The 20,233-nt window shown below is 44.2% G+C and overlaps 1 protein-coding gene across 3 annotated transcripts in view; it reads right to left on the bottom strand.

Annotated features, from left to right (window-relative positions):
• MBD2 (methyl-CpG binding domain protein 2) overlaps window positions 1-20,233 on the bottom strand; it is a 75,136-nt gene that overhangs the window by 33,119 nt on the left and 21,784 nt on the right. For all 3 annotated transcript variants that reach the window (XR_012851045.1, XM_075841424.1, XM_075841417.1), the window contains exons 2-3: window positions 12,123-12,282; window positions 4,017-4,154 (exon numbers count right to left, since the gene is read on the bottom strand). Coding sequence is in view for 2 of the 3 variants with exons in the window: in XM_075841424.1 (XP_075697539.1) it covers window positions 4,017-4,154; window positions 12,123-12,282 (298 nt within the window). In the remaining variant the exon portion in view is untranslated. The remainder of the gene's footprint in view (window positions 1-4,016; window positions 4,155-12,122; window positions 12,283-20,233) is intronic.

Raw genomic sequence — 20,233 nt, 5'->3', positions numbered from 1 at the left:
CATTATACTGTATGGGGCAGCTTTGGGGGCATTATACTGTATGGGACAGTTATGGAGCATTATACTGTATGGGGGGCCTTATCCTATTATGTGGGCTTTATCCTGTATGGGGCAGCTATGAGGAGCATTATACTGTAAGGGGGAAATTATACTGTATGGGGGGCATTATCCTGTATGGGGCAGCTATGAGGAGCATTATACTGTAAGGGGGAAATTATACTGTATGGGGGGCATTATCCTGTATGGGGCAGCTATGAGGAGCATTATACTGTAAGGGGGAAATTATACTGTATGGGGCAGCTATGGGGAGCATTATACTGTATGGTGGCAATATACTGTGGGGGAAGCGATAGGGGCATTTTACTGTGGGGCAACTAAGGGGGGCAATAGACATTGGGGGGGCATCTGGGGGCATTAGACTCTGGGGGCATTATACGGTGGGGACAGCTATTGGGGAATTATACAGTGGTGGTCAGCTGTGGGGGGCATTATACTGTGTGGTGGCATTATACTGTGGGGGCAGCTATGGGGGGCATTATACTGTGTGGTGGCATACTGTGGGGGCAGCTATGGGGGGCATTATACTGTGTGGTGGCATTATACTGTGGTGGCAGCTATGGGGGGCATTATACTGTGTGGTGGCATTATACTGTGGGGGCAGCTATGGGGGGCATTATACTGTGTGGTGGCATTATACTGTGGGGGCAGCTATGGGGGGCATTATACTGTGTGGTGGCATTATACTGTGGGGGCAGCTATGGGGGGCATTATACTGTGTGGTGGCATTATACTGTGGGGGCAGCTATGGGGGGCATTATACTGTGTGGTGGCATTATACTGTGGGGGCAGCTATGGGGGGCATTATACTGTTTAATCCCGTTTTAATGAGGAGTGGAGGATATCTCTCTGCTCCTCTGGTCTGTGTGGCACGGGGTAGACAGGCGCGAGGACGTCACTGCTTCATGTCCAGCGATACATAGTGAATGGTAGAGCAGGTCTCCTGTTTTACTATTGGTTTCCATTGTATCTGCGTCCTGAAGATGAAGATACAGTTTAAACCGGCAAAAAATAATTGATAAAACCGAAATTCACAAGATGACGTCGATTTAATTGCGCTGAATTTCAATTTAGATTATTTTTCGATTAATTGCCCAGCCCTAATGGGTGCCATATAACACTACATACAATATATGCTGCGGGAGTAATGTGGTCATGCTGGCAGCTTCCCCTATAGAAGGGTGATTTCCACCTACAATTTAGTTTTTTATTTTTATCTCAATAGATCCAAAATCCTGTGTTGATTAATTTCTTGAAGGGGTTTTCCCACCTTGGACCCAAAGGATATGCTATAAATGTCCGATAGATGTGGGTCCTGTACCTATTTCTAGAATGGAGCCCCCTGACCTCTATCCTACCTTCTCTTGCTCTCGCTGCTCTCCGGCAACTGGCTGACAAAGTGGTCGGAGGTATGGCTGTGTCCAAACTACCTTGTCAGGCAGAGGCTGGAAAGCAGTGAGAGCAAGAGAAGGTATGATGTAGGTCAGGGGGCCCAATCTAGAGATAGTTGGATATGCCATTCATTTCCAAGATGGGAAAACCTCTTTAATGTACCTTTATAAAGGATGGAGCTCCGTTTTCTGAAACAGAGTTACAAAACCCCCGGATACACATAGATTTGAATGATAAAACTTTGGCTACTTGCAGCCACCACTCGAGGGAGCTTACTGTATACTTTTTATACATTGAACTGAATAATAACACAGTATTAAAGAGGCTCTGTCACCAGATTTTGCAACCCCTATCTCCTATTGCAGCAGATCGGCGCTGCAATGTAGATTACAGTAACGTTTTTATTTTTAAAAACGAGCATTTTTGGCCAAGTTATGACCATTTTTGTATTTATGCAAATGAGGCTTGCAAAAGTCCAACTGGGCGTGTTTAAAGTAAAAGTCCAACTGGGCGTGTATTATGTGCGTACATCGGGGCGTTTTTACTACTTTTACTAGCTGGGCGTTCTGATGAGAAGTATCATCCACTTCTCTTCAGAACGCCCAGCTTCTGCCAGATCACGCTGTGACGTCACTCACAGGTCCTGCATCGTGTCAGACGAGCGAGGACACATCGGCACCAGAGGCTACAGTTGATTCTGCAGCAGCATCGGCGTTTGCAGGTAAGTAGCTACATCGACTTACCTGCAAATGCTGATGCTGCTGCAGAATCAACTGTAGCCTCTGGTGCCGATGTGTCCTCGCTCGTCTGACACGATGCAGGACCTGTGAGTGACGTCACAGCGTGATCTGGCAGAAGCTGGGCGTTGTGAAGAGAAGTGGATGATACTTCTCGTCAGAACGCCCAGCTAGTAAAAGTAGTAAAAACGCCCCGATGTACGCACATAATACACGCCCAGTTGGACTTTTACTTTTAAACACGCCCACTTGGACTTTTGCAAGCCTCATTTGCATAACTGCAAAAATGGTCATAACTTGGCCAAAAATGCTCGTTTTTTAAAAATAAAAATGTTACTGTAATCTACATTGCAGCGCCGATCTGCTGCAATAGCAGATAGGGGTTGCAAAATCTGGTGACAGAGCCTCTTTAAGTAAGCTCCCCCTAGTGGTAAATGCAGGTAGGCAGACAGAATATTATCTTTTAAATAGGCACTGCCGTTTGAACAAACTTTGCTAGTACAAGCCAATATAAGAAAGTTTGTAATATATCTTATTAATGAAAAATGTCTCTTTTGCCACTTAATAGCCCCTTTCCTCCTAACTGTTCACTCACTCTGAATTTAATGTCCGACTCTCCAAGACAAGATGAATTATCAGCTCACTGAGGGATCAGGCTACAACTGCCAATTGAAATCTATAGAGAGGGGAAGGGGGGAGCTGGAGCAGAATGAGAGGGAGAGGATGACACACAGAGACGTTGCAGGAGCTTCTAGGAGAGTTGTATCTCCCCCCAGTGCTGGAATCATAATTACACTATTCATTACTGCCGTGTAATCTCCTCCATGCTGCTGCAGCTTCTAGTAAGTGTTAAATCCCACCTCAGTGGTTGATTCACAGCTATCCTGCTCATTACTGCTGTGTAATCTCCTCCATGCTGCTGCAGCTTCTAGTAAGGGTATGTGCACATGACAACGCCAAATACGTCTGAAATTACGGAGCTTTTTTCAGGAGAAAACAGCTCCAGAATTTCAGACGTTTTTACAAGTGCATGCGTTTTTCGCGGCGTCTTTTACGAACGTAATTGGAGCTGGTTTTCATTGGAGTCAATGAAAAACGGCTCCAATTACGTCCCAAGAAGTGTCCTGTACTTCTTTGACGCGGCCGTAGTTTTACGCGTCGTCTTTTGACAGCAACGCGTAAAATCACAGCTCGTCTGCACAGAACATCGTAAGACCCATTGCAAGCAATGGGCAGATGTTTGCCGACGTATTGGAGCCATCTTTTTAGGCGTAATTCGAGGCGTAAAACACCTCCATTACGTCTGAAAAGAAGTTGTGTGCACATACCCTTAGTGTTATATCCCCAGTGCTGGATTCTCAGCTATACTGATCATTACTGCTGTGTAATCTCCTCCATGCTGCTACAACTTCTTGTAAGTGTTATATCTCACCCCAGTGCTGGATTCACAGCTACACTGCTCATTACTGTTGTTTAATCTCCTCCATGCTGCTGCTGCTGCTTCTGAGGGTGTGTTACAAGCGATATGGGAGCAGTATCTCTTCTCTATGTAGCCAGTGTATAGAAGCCATAATAGCAGTTAGGCTCCATCCACTAGCTCAGGGAAAACTGAGAATTAGAGATAGTGCCTGCAAAGGGGAAAACTGTTAACTGCCATATACGAGTCGTATTATGGTCAGAAATAGTATTATTCCTCATGTACACACATGACAGCTTATTATGAAAAATCACCTAAAATGACAGATACATTTGAAGCTCTATATCAGAACACAAATAATATAAAGTAACAGACAGGCCAAAGTTTGAAATACCTTTTAACCTTTTGCTTACCTGGCGAGGCTGTTCAATGACACGCTGGGGGTCTGATCTGACTTTGTTGTTGGGATGGTTGGTTATTTTAGTAACTGGCTGCTTGAAGATGGAAGCGGTCTGACGGATGGGTAATGTGGTGTTCAGGTCTGGTTTCAACTGTTGAAGAAAAACAAAGTTATTCCCGATGATGAAGGAAAAGTCTAAATGTAAACAGCAAACTGAGGCTGTGTTCACATGTGCATTGGAGGCTCTGTTAGGAGATTAGTCGCAGATCCCGTAAAAATTGCAGTAAAAAAATAGTGCAGCACCGCTTTAACCGGCAAAATGATGGACGCCATGACGGAAATCCGTTGGAACCCATTAAAGGAATATTTCTGGTTTCAGCACATAAAGCTTATACAATGTATAAGAAGAAGTTATGTCATGTATCATACATGGGGTATCAATTACATACTTTTTTCTTAAGACCTCTGCTTGCAGTACATGAATAGGAACCGTCATTGTTTACTTCCAGAGGATGTAAATCTGTCCTGGTCATGTAATGGACACACAATGGCATGGCTCATTACAGCTCTGATAACTGTACTGTCACGAGCCACACAACTGTGTGTTCATCAATTGAGAGGCAGATCTTCATCCACTGAAAGTAAACAACGGGTCGTTCCCGAGCCCGAGTGCCGGCCGGTAAAATCGGCCATTCTGCCCGGCCGGTTTGCATAAAGTTTTGCATCCGTGCCGGGCCGGGCAGATCCGGACAGTGACATCAGCGGCAACTCCTGAAGGGGAATCCCCATGTGTTCGGGGATTCCGCTTCAGGAGTTTCCCCTGATGTCACTGCCCAGATTTGGACAGAGACATCAAGCGCTCTGTCCAGGAGCGGAATCCCCGAAAACACGGGGATTCCGCTCCTTCAAGGAGCTAAAGTGCGGCTAGCACATAGCAGAGCGGGGAGATACCTCCCTGCTCTGCTATAGTGGCGTCGCTACAGTAGTAGCAGCCGCAGCTGCTAGCGGCGCCATCGAAGGTGTCGCCGGGCCAGGGTGATTTTAACAAGCAGGGGAAGGGAGCCAGCGCAGAGCTCCCTCCACCTGCTGTACACCCCGGCCCTGCCACACAGTGTGCAGCGATGCCATTCGTCAGAATGGCATCAACTCCTCCTCCTCCTCACATGAACTCTGCGCTGTGAGGAGGAGGAGATAGAGCGCAAGCTACGGAAAACCCGGCCATCACTCGGAACACATTCCGGTGATGGCCGTGTAATACCCGGCCCCATAGACTTCTATGGGAGCCGGGCGGCCGGGTACCCGGGCGAAGATAGAGCATGTCCTATTTTTTGACGGCTGGATTTCCCGGCCGTCAAAAAATCGGTCGTGTGAATAGCCCCATTAGGGGTCTATTATTCCTAATGCAGCCGGGTGCCGGCCGATTTATGAACGGCCGGCACCCGGCCGGGAAACCCTGCCGTGTGAATGAGGCTTAAAGGTTACAATTCAGTGCTTGCAAGTAGAGATTGTGAAAGCAACAAGGCAATGACTCACACAGTACATTAGAGAATTGCAGAACATTTTACAATCAAGCCACTCTTAATAACTACTACCTTGTGCCCCATTTTCCAGTTCTCTGAATAGATCTGGCAACATAAACAATGGCTATATTATTTTGGTTGTCATAGACACGCCCACAGACACATATTCCATAATGTTTTCTTCTTAAAGAGTTATTCCCAAGTTGAGTAATTTTTTTTATTAATGCATCCTAATCAGAAATGAAATTATAAATTTATACTTGTTAAAAAAAAAACTAATAATTCCTTCTCTAACTACCTTTTTTTCTAACTTGATAACTGAAAAGTGGGCGGCTCGATGTCAATCAAGCCGCTCTGCACAGTGCGCGCTCCCGATGTTGCTAGATAAAAAACGTCCCGTCGGCACAGGCAGATGTTTGGAGGTGTTCTGCTTCCATTATTTCGGACGCTTACGGCTTGAAAAACCGACGAAAGTAAGCCGTGTGAACATACCCTAAGCGTGGTTGAGACGTACCCCCCCCCCCCCCCCCCAATTCCCTACATAGTTTTATGTACTAACACCTTTACTTTCAAGGCACCCACTTTTATGTTTACATAGCTGTGCATGGTATGATACCATATGCCTGGTCGTTTATCTCAGCAAAGCACATGTTATGCTTAGATACCGTGGGCAATTGAGAAACAATATTTCTTTGCTTTAATCTAAGCACAGCAAGTATAAGATACAGTGCCCATGTGTGAAAGCATATGCTGGGGTATGTATATAAGCAGACCATCATTCATGCTTATATACCATTGCATTGGTATGATAACATATGCTGGGTAAAGTTTTTGGAAGAAGATCATCTTTTATCTGCATATATGGTTACAGGTCTAACATGCCGTAGCTGGAGCCGACGGCTGATATATCCAGACGAGCGGTGGCCGTGCCGGCATCTAATGCGCATGAGCTGATATGTGCGTTCACGATTACAATGACATCCTCTCCTAAGGACGGAGAGGATATCGTTGCGCATGCGCGGCCACCGCTATCTGAAAACAGAGGTGGCCGGATCCCTAGACAACGAGCAATAAACAGAGAGGGGCTGACAACGACATGGAGCACGGATAGCACAAAAACGACATCGTTTTCATAAAGAAAGGTATTTGCAAAAATTATTAACTTTAACAGGTTGAGCTTAATAGCTGCATTTATGATGACGGGAATAACCCTTTAATTCATGTGCAAGGCTCAATTCACAATTTTACTAGTTTCTTAGAGAGCAATGCATTGTGGGAGCTCCGACAATACACAAGTAGAGCTAAGCAAAGGGCAAAACTAAACTACTGTCTGTTTCCAAGTGATACCGACAGAATTTGAAACCAGCCATATATATGAATGGAGGAAAAGATAAAATGACTGAAAACGTTACAAAACCAGTAAAACAATGTATTTACAAAGTTACTCAACACTTTATTAAGATTTATGGGGTTAATTTGTAGTCTTTCTAGCATATAAAAATACTTCTCATCTTTTTTTGCTTCCTTATGTCCCCCTTGGTGCTGCTGCTAATCTGTGCCGGGGGAGAGGCACTGAGCAGAATCACTCTCCTCTCTCTGGCAGCTGAAAATATAGTCCATCTTACTTTCCCTGCAGAAAGAGTCTCCTCATCTATACTGCCATGTTACTGCAGAGGATCTGCTCCTTCCCTGACAAGCTGAGAAGAAAGAGTATACTCAGGTATAATGGCATGCTACAGCAGAGGATCTTCTCCTACCCTGACAAACTGAAAAGAAGGAGCCTCCTTAGCTATACTGTAATGCTACTGCAGAGTCTTTGCTCCTTCCCTGACAAGCTGAGAGGAAATCTCCTCAGTTATACTGCCATACTACTGTAGAGACTCTGCTCCTTTCGTGATAAGCAGACTGCAAGGCTACGCTGCCATGTTACTGCAGAGGCTCTGCTTCTTCACTGACAAGCTGAATAGAAAGGAGTCTCCTCAGCTATACTGCCATGTTACTGCAGAGGCTCTGCTCCTTCCCTGACAAGCTGAATAGAAAGGAGTCTCCTCAGCTATACTGCCATGTTACTGCAGAGGCTCTGCTTCTTCACTGACAAGCTGGGAAGGAGGAGTCTCCTCAGCTATACTGCCATGTTACTGCAGAGGCTCTGCTCCTTCCCTGACAAGCTGGGAAGGAGGAGTCCCCTCAGCTATACTGCCATGTTACTGCAGAGGCTCTGCTCCTTCCCTGACAAGCTGGGAAGGAGGAGTCTCCTCAGCTATACTGCCATGTTACTGCAGAGGCTCTGCACCTTCCCTAACAAGCAGGGCAGAGAGCTATTTATTTTGGCTGCTCTGGAGTGACTGAGCATGTGTGTCCACAAGAGCACAGTTCAATAGGTGTACATGCTCATTGCTATGCACTTTCAACACCAAGTGACACCATCTATGTAAGTAAATGTCATAACTCTTTATTGGGTTGTTTAAACCACATGTAAAATTGTTCATTTTTTATGATCTATACAATGATTATGATATTTAATGGTCGGACAAACCCTTTAAATTGGGGAACTTTATGAAATGCTGAATTACAATGTAAAAAGCATCGTACGATCAATGTACAGTAATCGTTTGTTCGTCTAACGTTGGTCGAGGACTCTACCCAATGCCCCTCCCCCATCCATCCAAAGAACACATATAATGGTATGTCTGTGCAGGCAGAAGGGATGGACAGGGCGGCTGCCAGATGACTCCAGATAGGAGATGGAGATTCTTACAAATTGATCTTAGTGCCAATAATCATAAAATAACCAAAAATAAACCCCTCCCTTCCAAATTGCAAAGGCTTCAATTTGCTTGATTAATAAAATGAAGAAGTGATTCCTTCGCCCTAGAAACCACAATGTGAAATGAAAGTCGCTCTGGTGAGAAACAGGTGCACATACTGGATGTTGGTGGCGTTTCTGTTACAATGTCACAAGCTTATGTATTGTAAGGTCACTAAGGCTGAGTTGACACTTGTGTTGTGGCTTCTGTTCGTGACAGAAGCCACACCGCTCTGCAGGATCCGTAGTACCACAAATACCACCGGTAGCCGACAGGCCCTATTGACATACAGTGTATCCGGCTGTGTGGTGTCCGCCATTTTGATGGAAGAACAATAAGCTGCATGTAGCGCTTGTGCCACCCTCCCCTTAGGCCTCATTTACACGAGCGTGTGCGTTTTGCGCAGGCCAAAAAACGCAGCGTTTTGCGCGCGCAAAAGGCACTTGACAGCTCCGTGTGTCATCAGTGTATGATGCGCGGCTGCGTGATTTTCGTGCAGCCGCCATCATAGAGATGAGGCTAGTCGACGTCAGTCACTGTCCAGGGTGCTGAAAGAGTTAACTGATCGGCAGTAACTCTTTCAGCACCCTCGACAGTGAATTCAGATCACAATATACAGCAACCTGTGAATAAAAACAAGACGTTCATAGTTACCAAGAACTTCCTGCTTCCTCCAGTCCGGTCTCCCGGCCGTTGCCTTGGTGACGCGTCCCTCTCTTGTCATCCGGCCCCACCTCCCTGGATGACGCGGCAGTCCATGTGACCGCTGCAGCCTGTGATTGGCTGCAGCCTGTGCTTGGCCTGTGATTGGCTGCAGCTGTCACTTGGACTGAATTGTCATCCCGGGAGGTCAGACTGGAGGAAGAACCGGGAGTTATCGGTAAGTCAGAACTTCTTTTTTTTTTTTTACACGTTCATGTATATTGTGATCGGAAGTCACTGTCCAGGGTGCTGAACCAGTTTAACTCTTTCAGCACCGTGGACAGTGACTGTCTCCTGACGTCGCGTACCGGAAAATTTTTTGCCGGGTTCGGTTAAAACGAGTTCGGCCGAACCCGGTGAAGTTCGGTTCGCTCATCTCTAATTTGACACTCCGTTTGGATGTTTGTAAACAGAAAAGCACGTGGTGCTTTTCTGTTTACATTCATCCATTTGACAGCTCTTGCGCGAATCACGCAGTTCGCACGGAAGTGCTTCCGTGCGGCATGCGTGGTTTTCACGCACCCATTGACTTCAATGGTGATGCACGAAAAACGCACGATTATAGAACATGTCGTGAGTTTTACGCAACGCACTTGCGCTGCGCAAAATTCACGCATTGTCTGCACTGCCCCATAGAGTAATATAGGTGCGTACGACACGCGTGAAAAGCACGCGTGAAAAGCACGCGCGTATATTACGCTCGTGTAAATGAGGCCTTATTGTTTTTTCAAAGGGGTGTGGCTAAGCAGTCCTAAAGGGGTATTCCGGTTTCAGAAAATCAATGTCGTTCTTTGTATAATTAAAAGTTGTACAATTTTCCAAAATAATTTCTCTGCCAATTTGTCACAGTTGCAAGGTCTCTGCTTTGTGTTATTTAGTAGGAACCTTCATTCTTTTCTTCCAAAAGTCGAGCAAGTGGTGTACGGGCTCAGTAGAAAGCCTGAGTCTGTACACCGCTCGCTTGGCTTTCCGCGGAAAGACTATCAGAAACGAAGCGGCACAGCGCTCACCCGAGCACTTCTGCCGCTTCGTTTTTGCGATCAGTGGGGGACTCAACACTCTGACCCCACCAGTCAAAACTTCTGACATGTCACTATGACATGTTAAAAGTTTAGTTACCCTTTAAGGGTATGTCCACACACAGCGTAAACAGCAGAATCTCCATGCGCAGATTGAGAATTTGCAACACAGGTCAATTTACGCACGTGTTTTCTGCGAATTTTTCCGCTGCTACTGTATTAGACTGTGGAATTTCCGCACGGAAAATCCGGACAGAATTTCTGCAGTTTACGCTGTGTGTGGACGTACCCTAAATGTCAACTTGTACAGTCTGCTACAGCTGTCATATTGGGTTACAGGATGTATGATTGGCCAGGCCCGCATACACAATTCTGCAGGCTTCAGAGCCCCAATCTCCCAGCATTCCCTGTTGGTTCAGTGTCTGTACATTGCTTACTCCAGTAAATTGCATTCTGGGAAGTGTCGTCTTTATACCTGACACTGTACCTGATGTAGGAAAAACGAACTGTCCCATCTGCATCAGAAGCTCAGCTAATCTGTTAGAGGCGTGTCTGACGACAAGCTTGCTGACTGATCCCAATAACAACCTGAAGAATTGTGAATGCAGCTTTGGAGTATAATACGGGCTGTTTTACGATCAGTACAAGATAAATGATGTCAACTATTTACAAAGTTACTTGTTTTTGTATGTTAATTATATCTATATATATATATATATATATATATATATATATATATATATAACAAAAAAATGCAGCACAAAAGTGGACATACCCTGCAAGGAATCCCTTGCAAGTACGATTCCGAAGAATAATTGAAGTAAACCCAAGAAGCGGTCATTTAGCCCTCGTATTTTGCATACAGTAATTTTCAGATACGATATTAAAACCTGCACTCATCACAATGCTGATCGGACTAATGGAATATTGCTATGAATCGCCAAAAACGACAACGTATGACAGAGGCATATAGCTCAGTGATACATAATGAATAAAACCTATACCGGGTCGTAATCATCCATGGAAATCACTTAGACCAGTCCCACATGGTCACTACTGTCCCAGCAACAATCGGAGGAGAATGTCCTGTAGGGGGTCATGCAAATGTTGTAGGGGAAACAAAAAGCAAGCATCTGTCAGACGGGATGGTGCAACAGCTGAAGATATGTCATATTTATTTTGCTTGAACCAGCCATGTGTGTCCTTGTTCATCTGTACTTTTCACCGGTGCGGAACGAGACATAATATGGTGGTGCGTAAATTATACAACTTACAGTCTACCACACAAGCGTGACATGTGGTGCAAGTAAAGCAGATTTGTTACTGACACATAGGGAAATAGTATTAATAGGAATTCAGTTAAAAATTCTCTCTCTTTCTCCGCAGGTTTCCTAGCACCCAGTATAAACTTCCTGTCTCGGTGGCCACCATTGGAATAGCATGGACACAGGATGTTTTAAATGCTATGCAATAGACTGCCTCTCCATGCCAGACAGGCTTGTTTTAGGTCCTCTCAGCACACCAAGAGACATGCGAAAATGTAAAGGTAATCTGGAAGTTCCACTTTTGAACATTATGTTCATACTTTAGATACAGAAGTGCATGCTGGTTGCCTAGTAACCACTTAACGTCCTGTCTGGATGACTACCCATGGAGTACATAGCATATTTTAGGATGCATTTTATGCATTTATTATGCAATCTATCCGTCATAAAAAATAGAAACCTATATAGGCTTTGTACAGTGCAGATGCATGCAGGAGAGTATTAATACCTTATTCATTGTAGAGGCATTTATCCTAAATTCAGTGTCTTTACAAGTATTATTGGTTCATGTATCGCAAAAAAAAAAAAAACTGTTGGCCAGGATCTGTTGCTTTCATACACAGGAAAGGCTATTTTGATTTTCCAATTGGAAGATTTACCTAATGCCATATCCTTGTTTAATAAGTTAACCAAAATGGTATGTTCCCGATCCCCTTGATTGCACTACCAGCCACCATCACAAGGTGGCGGTGTTGGGGGTACTTTATCAATTGTACATGTAAATGTCATCGGAGCTTCTAACAAACCTTCGATTGATTGAGAGGGTCATTTCTTAGTCTCTGTTTGTTCTTCTGTAATTTACTGGGCATCATCTTTCCCGTTCTGAAGTCAAAACTGCTGAGGTCAACAGAATTCCCCAGGTACCTGGCCAACTGAGGCTTGCTTCTGAACTTCTTACCGCTCGGACTAGAAAGAAGAAAATATATAAGTATTTGTCCTCAGAGACCAGGGGGGAATGTATCTTAAGGAGCAAGTCCCATGACTCTATGTTCGAGTTTACAGAACAATACCATTCATCGTCATTTTATAGACCCAAACCTTAAAAAGTGAACTCCACGTTGATATTAAATTTAATTTATGCATTATTTAGACTTTAGATATATCTCGGCATGACTGAAACGTTCTCTTAAAAGGAACACTTAACCTAGAAATGAGGAAAAAATAAATACAAAAAGCAAACATTTGCCTATTGGTCAGTCTCAGGGGCGGACCTACCATATTTGCAACCTGTGCAGTTGCACAGGGGCTCAGTAGGTAAGGGGGCCACTGTCACCCTAATTGTAGCTTCCTACCATCTATTAGATTGCATGTGAGGGACTGAACTAATGAATGTCACGGTTCCCAATTACTGGTGGATTGTGTATGTGATAGAGAGACTTAAAGGGGAATAGAGAAACATCACTGCTTTCTTCCAAAAACAGCACCACACCTATCCATGGGTTGTGTGTGGTATTGCAGCTCAGCCTTAGTGAAGTGAATGGGTCTGAGGTGCAATACCACGCACAACCCGCTGGACAGAAAGGGCGCTGTTTTTGGTAGAAAGCAGCCATGGTTTTCTAATCGTGGAAACCCCTTTAAAGGGAGTGCTATACTCTGAGCTATTTAAGAGCAGGGAACCGATGTACTGTTCTTGCCCAGGGCCTCTCGAATGTTTGTGTCCAACCCAGTGTGTAGGGGCTTTTGCAATCAACCTCCAGAAACAAATAGCCTGGCAGAGGTCGTTCCTACCCTGGTTTCCAGCATGTTTTTGGTGGGTCAAAAAAGTAGGGTTCAAAAGAAGGGGCCCACACCTTTTTACAGGTTGCATGTGGTATTGTATTTCAGCCCCATTCACTTCAATGGAGCTAAGCTGCAATACCTGACACACCCTATGGACAGGTGTGGTGCTGTTTTTGGAAGAAAGTAGCTCTATTTTTCTAAACCTGTACAACCCCTTTAAGCATTGATGGGTACAACGTATGGTCTGTATAAAAGGGGAGCTCAACAAAACGGACACCGCCTGTTTACTGGACGATGAATCAGCCTCGCTGTAAATTGCAAGGCCTTTTTCACAGAGGGTTTATCCTGAGGAAAAATCTGACATTGATGTGGCCAAGATTTCGTGGCAGAAATCCGAGGCTGACCTTCAAATTTCTACCAAGGCTCTGAAAACAGATTAGCCCCATTCAATGGGGCTAATCTGCGTGTGGCTCCCCGATGGTGTTTTAGGGGCGGAATATGCTGTGGAAAACGGGTCGAGAAGTGAATTTTTTTAAAACAATGCTGTTTTCAATTGAAAACAATGAGAGGCTTTTTACAAGCGCGATTCGCATGACTTCCGATGTGGACAAACGTGTTGGAATCAGTGCAGATTTTACGCCGCCTGACCTAAGAGAAGTTTTATTGTCAAATCGTAAGGCCCTGATAACACGGAGGATTTTGCAGACAGAAAAAATCTGACCTGCCTGCACTTTCTTGCCACGATTTTCGCAGCATTTTAAGCTGTGTTTTTTGCCCATGGCAAAAAACACATCGAAAAACGCTTTTTCTGCCTCCATTTGATTTCAATGGGAGGTCAGAGGCGGAAACGCAACAAGAAAGAACATGCCGCTTTTTTTTTCACGCCTCTGCCTGTTTCGGATGTTCTTTGGCGTTGATTCTGCCGCGGTTTCCGTGTCAAAATCAGCGCCAAAAAACTCTGTGTGAACTTGCCGTTAAAGTACTTTAAAGTACCACCAGATTCCTCCTGCTATGATATTCATTGTGCAGATGACAATCTGTGGCCGAGTCAGAAAAGTAACTTGGCGGGAGTCTGGGACCACCACTGGTTGGGGATTCCTTTGGCTTTGCTACTGTATTTCCAAAAACCTCCACTGGTTTCAAAGGAGTAATGGTCTCCCCCTTCCCTTTCTTCAGGGTATCAGCTGGTGGTCCTAGGTCCTAGACCACCAGTGCTACACCGTGTTCCAAATTATTATGCACATTGGATTTAAGTGTCATAAACATTTAATTATTCGTTTTTCAATGAAACTCATGGATGGTATTGTGTCTTAGGGCTCTTTGGATCATTGTAATCAATCTCAGACACCTTTGATAATTAGTTTGCCAGGTGTGCCCAATCAAAGGAAACCTACTTAAGAAGGACGTTCCACATTATTAAGCAGGCCACAGGTTTCAAGCAATATGGGAAAGAAAAAGGATCTCTCTGCTGCCGAAAAGCGTGAAATAGTGCAATACCTTGGACAAGGTATGAAAACATTGGATATTTCAAGAAAACTTAAGCGTGATCATCGTACTGTGAAAAGATTTGTGGCTGATGCAGAGCACAGACGGGTTCGTTCAGATAAAGGCATAATGAGGAAGGTTTCTGCCAGACAAATTAATAGGATTAGGAGAGCAGCTGCTAAAATGCCATTGCAAAGCAGCAAACAGGTATTTGAAGCCGCTGGTGCCTCTGGAGTCCCGCGAACTTCAAGGTGTAGGATCCTCCAGAGGTTTGCAAGTGTGCATAAAGCTATTATTCGGCCACCCCATAAACAATGCTCACAAGCAGAAACGGTTGCAGTGAGCTCAGAAATACATGAAGACTAATTTTCAAACCGTGTTTACTGATGAGTGCCGTGCAACCCTGGATGGTCCAGATGGATGGAGTAGTGGTTGGTTGGTGAATGGCCACAATGTCCCAACAAGGCTGCGACGTCAGCAAGGAGGTCTTCGTTTTGGGCTGGAATCATGGGGCGAGAGCTGGTAGGCCCCTTTAGTGTCCCTGACGGTGTGAAAATGACCTCTACAAAGTACGTAGAGTTTATGACTGACCACTTTCCTCCGTGGTACAAAAAGAAGAACCGTGCCTTCCGTAGCAAAATTATCTTCATGCATGACAATGCACCATCTCATGCTGTAAAGAATACCTCTGTCATTGGCTGCTATGGGCATAAAAGGAGAGAAACTCATGGTGTGGCCCCCATGTTCCCCTGACCTCAACCCTATTGAGAACCTTTGGAGCATGCTCAAGCAAAATATCTATGAGGGTGGGAGGCAGTTCACATCAAAACAGAAGCTCTGGGAGGCTATTCTGAAATCCTGCAAAGATATTCAAGCAGAAACTGTCCAAATACTTACAAATTCAATGGATGCAAGAATTGTGAAGGTGATATCAAAGAAGGGGTCCTATGTTAACATGTAACTTGGCCTGTTAAGTTTTTTTTGATTGAAAGAGCTTTTGATTTCTGTAAATATGACCTCCTGGTGCTGCAAATTCAACAGATTACCATTTCAGTTCTCTTTACAACCTTTAAAATGTTTTGATCTCTGTTGTGCATAATAATGTGAAACAGTGCATTTTGAGTTTTTTACTTCTAAAAAAAAATCTGTAATCATTAGGAGATTTGTTCAATAAAATTTGCATTACACTCCAACGGTTGATGGCTTGAAGATTATACTGACTGTCATTTGCATCGACTATTTAGGAAAATCAGCGAAAAATAACATTTGCATAATAATTTGGAACGCGGTGTATTGTTCTTTACTGGTCCCAAGATTCGGAACTTTAGGAAGAAGATTGGACAAATTCCAGAAGCCAACGGTCCACATTTATTAAGCAGAGTACTGGCGAACACTGTACCGCTAAAATGTTTCAAGTGATCAAGTGATCATGCACGTCATTTAGCATTTGTGCACACACAAAATAAAAAACGTTTTTTAATCAATGTCGCGTTTTTCGCTGCCTTTTTAACGGCCGTTTTTGGAGCTGTTTTTCTATAGAGTCTATGAAAAAAGGCTCCAAAAACGGCTGAAGAAGTGACACGTAAAAAAACGCCCCGTCTGAACAGCCGTTTTCCCATTGAAATAAATGGGCAGATGTTTGGAGGCGTTCTGCTTCCGATTCTTCGCCCGTTTTTAGGGCCGTTTACGGCCTGAAAAACTTCCGAAATCACTCCGAGTGAACATACCCTAAAGGAGATGTAGTTTAGGCCCCATCTACTATGTGGAAAAGGAGGAAGTGGCAGATTTTTTGGGCCGCAAATCTGCGCCTGCTCATTTATTTTCTCACTGTCAGACTGTTAATACATTTTATGCAATTTTGAGAGACGTGCGCCTTTTGATATATTTGGCGCAAATCACTCCAAATGCATCCTTTACTTAAACTGACATAAACACCAGTCTTGGTAAGTGTGGGCCAACGGGGGAGATGTATTAAAGCTGCTGCAAAGTGGAGCAGTTGCCTATGGCAACCAATCAGGTGGCTGCATTCATTTTCCAAAGGGCCTTTAAAGAATAAGGGCTGAAATCTGATTGGTTGCCATGGATAACTACTTCACTTTTCCTTTGCACCAGTTTTCCTTTACATGTCCCCCAAGGAGTTTGAGCATTTGTCACTGGTGCCTTACTTTTTAGGTTGTTTTCTATTGATGTCTATGGAAGCTCTAAGAGCATGTTTACATAGGGCAATTTCTCTGCGTTTTTTTTGCCATTTTGTATTCCCATAAATTACAGGAAATCGTGAATAAAAAATGCAGCGAAAACGTGTGACCAGTTCCCTACTGTCTCGCCAGCAAATCAAGTTGGGTCCTGAGGTAGTAAAAGTTGCTACTAAAGTTTTCATTAACTTGCCGAACCCAACATGTCGATGCTCGGATACAATACCGGCAATCAGATGCCCATAGGGTTAACAACGAGTAGCCTTCTTCTGTAAAACTGTAGGCTTGGTGGGTATGATGCAATACCGTGCCATGGTAGACTGCAAAAACCCTCCTAGAAACACCCATTTTGGGGGAGACAATTGCATTAGCCCCACCCCCTTTAAGAACTATTTTGCGCGACATTCCCCAGGAAAATGGGACAAAAGCCATAGATCGTGGCCTATGTCAGTATTATCACTCATATTGCAGATACAAATACTGATCCATAAAACCCCCGTCATATGGATCTAAAATATGGATCTGTATTACTGCATCCGATGGAGCGTGCTGTGTACTGAAAGATGCAGAATAATATGGAGGTGTGAATAGCTGCATAGAGTGACATTGTTTTTATATTCAGGACCCATTCTATGTGGAAAGAATAAGGGTATGTTCACACGGCCGTAAATGCCCGAAAAATGGCCGAAAAATCGGAATCAGAACGCCTCCAAACATCTGCCCATTGATTTCAATGGGAAGACGGCGTTCTGTTCCGATGGAGCGTTTTTCGCTGCGTTTTTTTACGCGTAAAAAAAATGCCCGCAAAAAAGAAGTGCAGGACACTTTTTGGGACGTTTTTGGAGCCGTTTTCCATAGACTCTATTGAAAAAAGCTCAAAAAACGTCCGTAAAAAAGGCAGCGAAAAATGCCACGAAAATCGCGAGTGACTTCAAAAACGTCTGAAAATCAGGAGCTGTTTTCCCTTGAAAACAGCTCCGTATTTTCAGATGTTTTTGAGTTTGTGTGTGAACATACCCTAAGGATCCGGAATACATGTGTGAATGAGGAATAGCCCAATAGTAGCATTGAGTTTAGCCCTTTTACTGCCCAGGACATATGTCATGACATAAAAACGTTTTTGGAGCTTTTTTCAATAGAGTCTATGGACAGCGGCTTCAAAAACGTCCCAAGAAGTGTCCTGCACTTCTTTTTCGCTGCCGTTTTTTACGCGTAAAAAAACACAGCGAAAAACGCTTTGTCGCAACAGAACGCCGTTTTCCCATTGAAATCAATGGGCAGATGTTTGGAGGCGTTCTGCTTCCGATTTTTCGGCCGTTTACAAAAACGGCCAAAAATAGGCTGTTTGAACATACCCTTAGATTTCAACAAAGTCAGTACAGCCAACGCCTATCCTATGTCTACGGACAGCTTATCGCCACTCAAAAACAGAAAATCTCCTCCCTCATTACAAAATTGGTTTTATAAACCAGAAAACTCCTTTAAATAGTAAATTTTTTATTCCCTGCCCCTTTCGAGTCACTTTATAGAGATATAAAATAACTGCTGACTAGCGTTCCCTCCGTGTCACAAATAGGCACAAAGAAACTAAGGCCACTCTTCTGTGTGAGGACCCCACCAAAAGCTCTTTATATTTGAGCTTCCTGGACCCCTGTGAGTGCGATATGCCGGGGATATGAAGGGACATAATGGGGGGAACCTGATTTTTTTTTAGGTTGAAGGAGTTGTAGATTTCAACAAATTACCAGGTTTGTATACAGAGCTGCTAGGAACTAAATTTTCTGCAGGCTTCCACAGCACACAGTAGGCCGAAACTCTTATCAAAGTAAGGCCCTGTTCACACAGTTTTTTGCAGGCAGAAAAAAATCTGCCTCAGAATTCATTCAGAAACGTTGAGGCAGATTTTGAACTGCCTGCGCTTTTTTCTGCTTTTTTCGCTGCGTTTTTCGCCTGTGGCCATTAATGCTAATGCAAGGACCGCGAAAACGTTGCGAGAAACGCTCAGAAAAGAGCCTTGCGAAAGGACATGACTCTTTTTTTCCCACGAGCAGCCAAAAAGCCGCCCGGGAGAAAAAACTGCCTCTGCCACCCATTGAAATCAATGGGGGACGATTTCAGACATTTTTTGGCGCTTATTCCGATGTGGTTTCCCCGTCAAAATGAGCGCCAAAAAAACTCTGTGTGAACAGGGACTTAAACTTAAAAGGGTTTTTCCACTTTGGACAATCAATACTTGCTAGAAGGGTCCCTTGACGATAAGCTGATTCAAAGTCTCCATCTGCTGGGTCACCCAGCGATCAGCTGTGATCTGTGGGGAAACCTGGCAGTAAGTGATCAGTTTCCCTGCAGCGCCACCACAGGGGAAATTAAGTATTACATAGCGTCCATTCACGTCAATGTGTTGTCTGTGTAATACAGGACAGGACAGGTCTTCCAGAGAAAGAGACTCTTTTTGTAACCTCTCTCCACTCTGGCCATGAGATGAGGATCCTGAACAGAGGACCCCCTCTAATAACTCACAATTCCCTAATAGAGTGTATAAAAATTTATTTTCTAAACTGGATAACTCCTTTAAAAGGAAAAACAAATATATCAGGCGTGTCACATATAGATCTCCAGTCCCTTTACTGTAAGAGCCACAAATCCCTTTTTGGACATGTGATGAGGTGATGAATCACGCCCGGATGTGCCGGTAATCCTCTCGATGTGACACCCGTCCTATATAGTTCTCTGGACTATCCTAATACAAGATTTTCTCATGCAATGCCCTGAAGAGTTCAGCCATTAACCCCTCATAGGCCGCTTAGCTCAGGCTTTAGCACCTATAGATAGCTGTTGTTTTTTCATTTGTTCGGCTGTACAAGGCATTTCTACAAATAAGAGTCAGATATAACTAGAAAAAGAGGGATTGTTACGAGGGAGCAAAATGTCACGCGATTCCAGAGGAACAATCTTTGAACCCTTTTACTAGTGGTATGCAAATTTGGCTTGCTTAGGCTTTGTTCACATCTGTGTCAGAGGCACAATTTGGGATCTCCGCTGTAGTTCCAGTAAAAAATACTGGAGGAAATAGCGGTATAAACAATAGACACCCTCACGGAAACCTGACAATACCCATTGAAGTCAACTATGCCTCTGCCTCCAATTGAAATCAATGAGGGCGATTTTGGCCGTTTTTTGATTCCGACGCTCTTTCTGCTTTAAAATCAGCGCCAAAAACTGTGTGAATGGACCCTAACACCTTCCAGCCCTGCGACGTACTCTTTTGCTTCTGTAGACTGCCATAATAGTATGTCGTAGTGATGGCGTGGGTACAGGATCTGTGCCACGCTATCACTTGCAGGTGTTGGCTGTTTTATACAGTCGACACCCCGCTCTAAAGGCTGGGGTCTAATAGGCTGTTGTAGGCAAAATACAATGCAATACATTACAATGAAAATTTCAACTCGTTCCGAAAT

Source organism: Rhinoderma darwinii, chromosome 1 (genome assembly GCF_050947455.1).
Source record: "Rhinoderma darwinii isolate aRhiDar2 chromosome 1, aRhiDar2.hap1, whole genome shotgun sequence".
Classification (NCBI taxonomy): Eukaryota; Metazoa; Chordata; class Amphibia; order Anura; family Rhinodermatidae; genus Rhinoderma; species Rhinoderma darwinii.
This window is presented reverse-complemented; position numbering and strand designations above follow the sequence as displayed.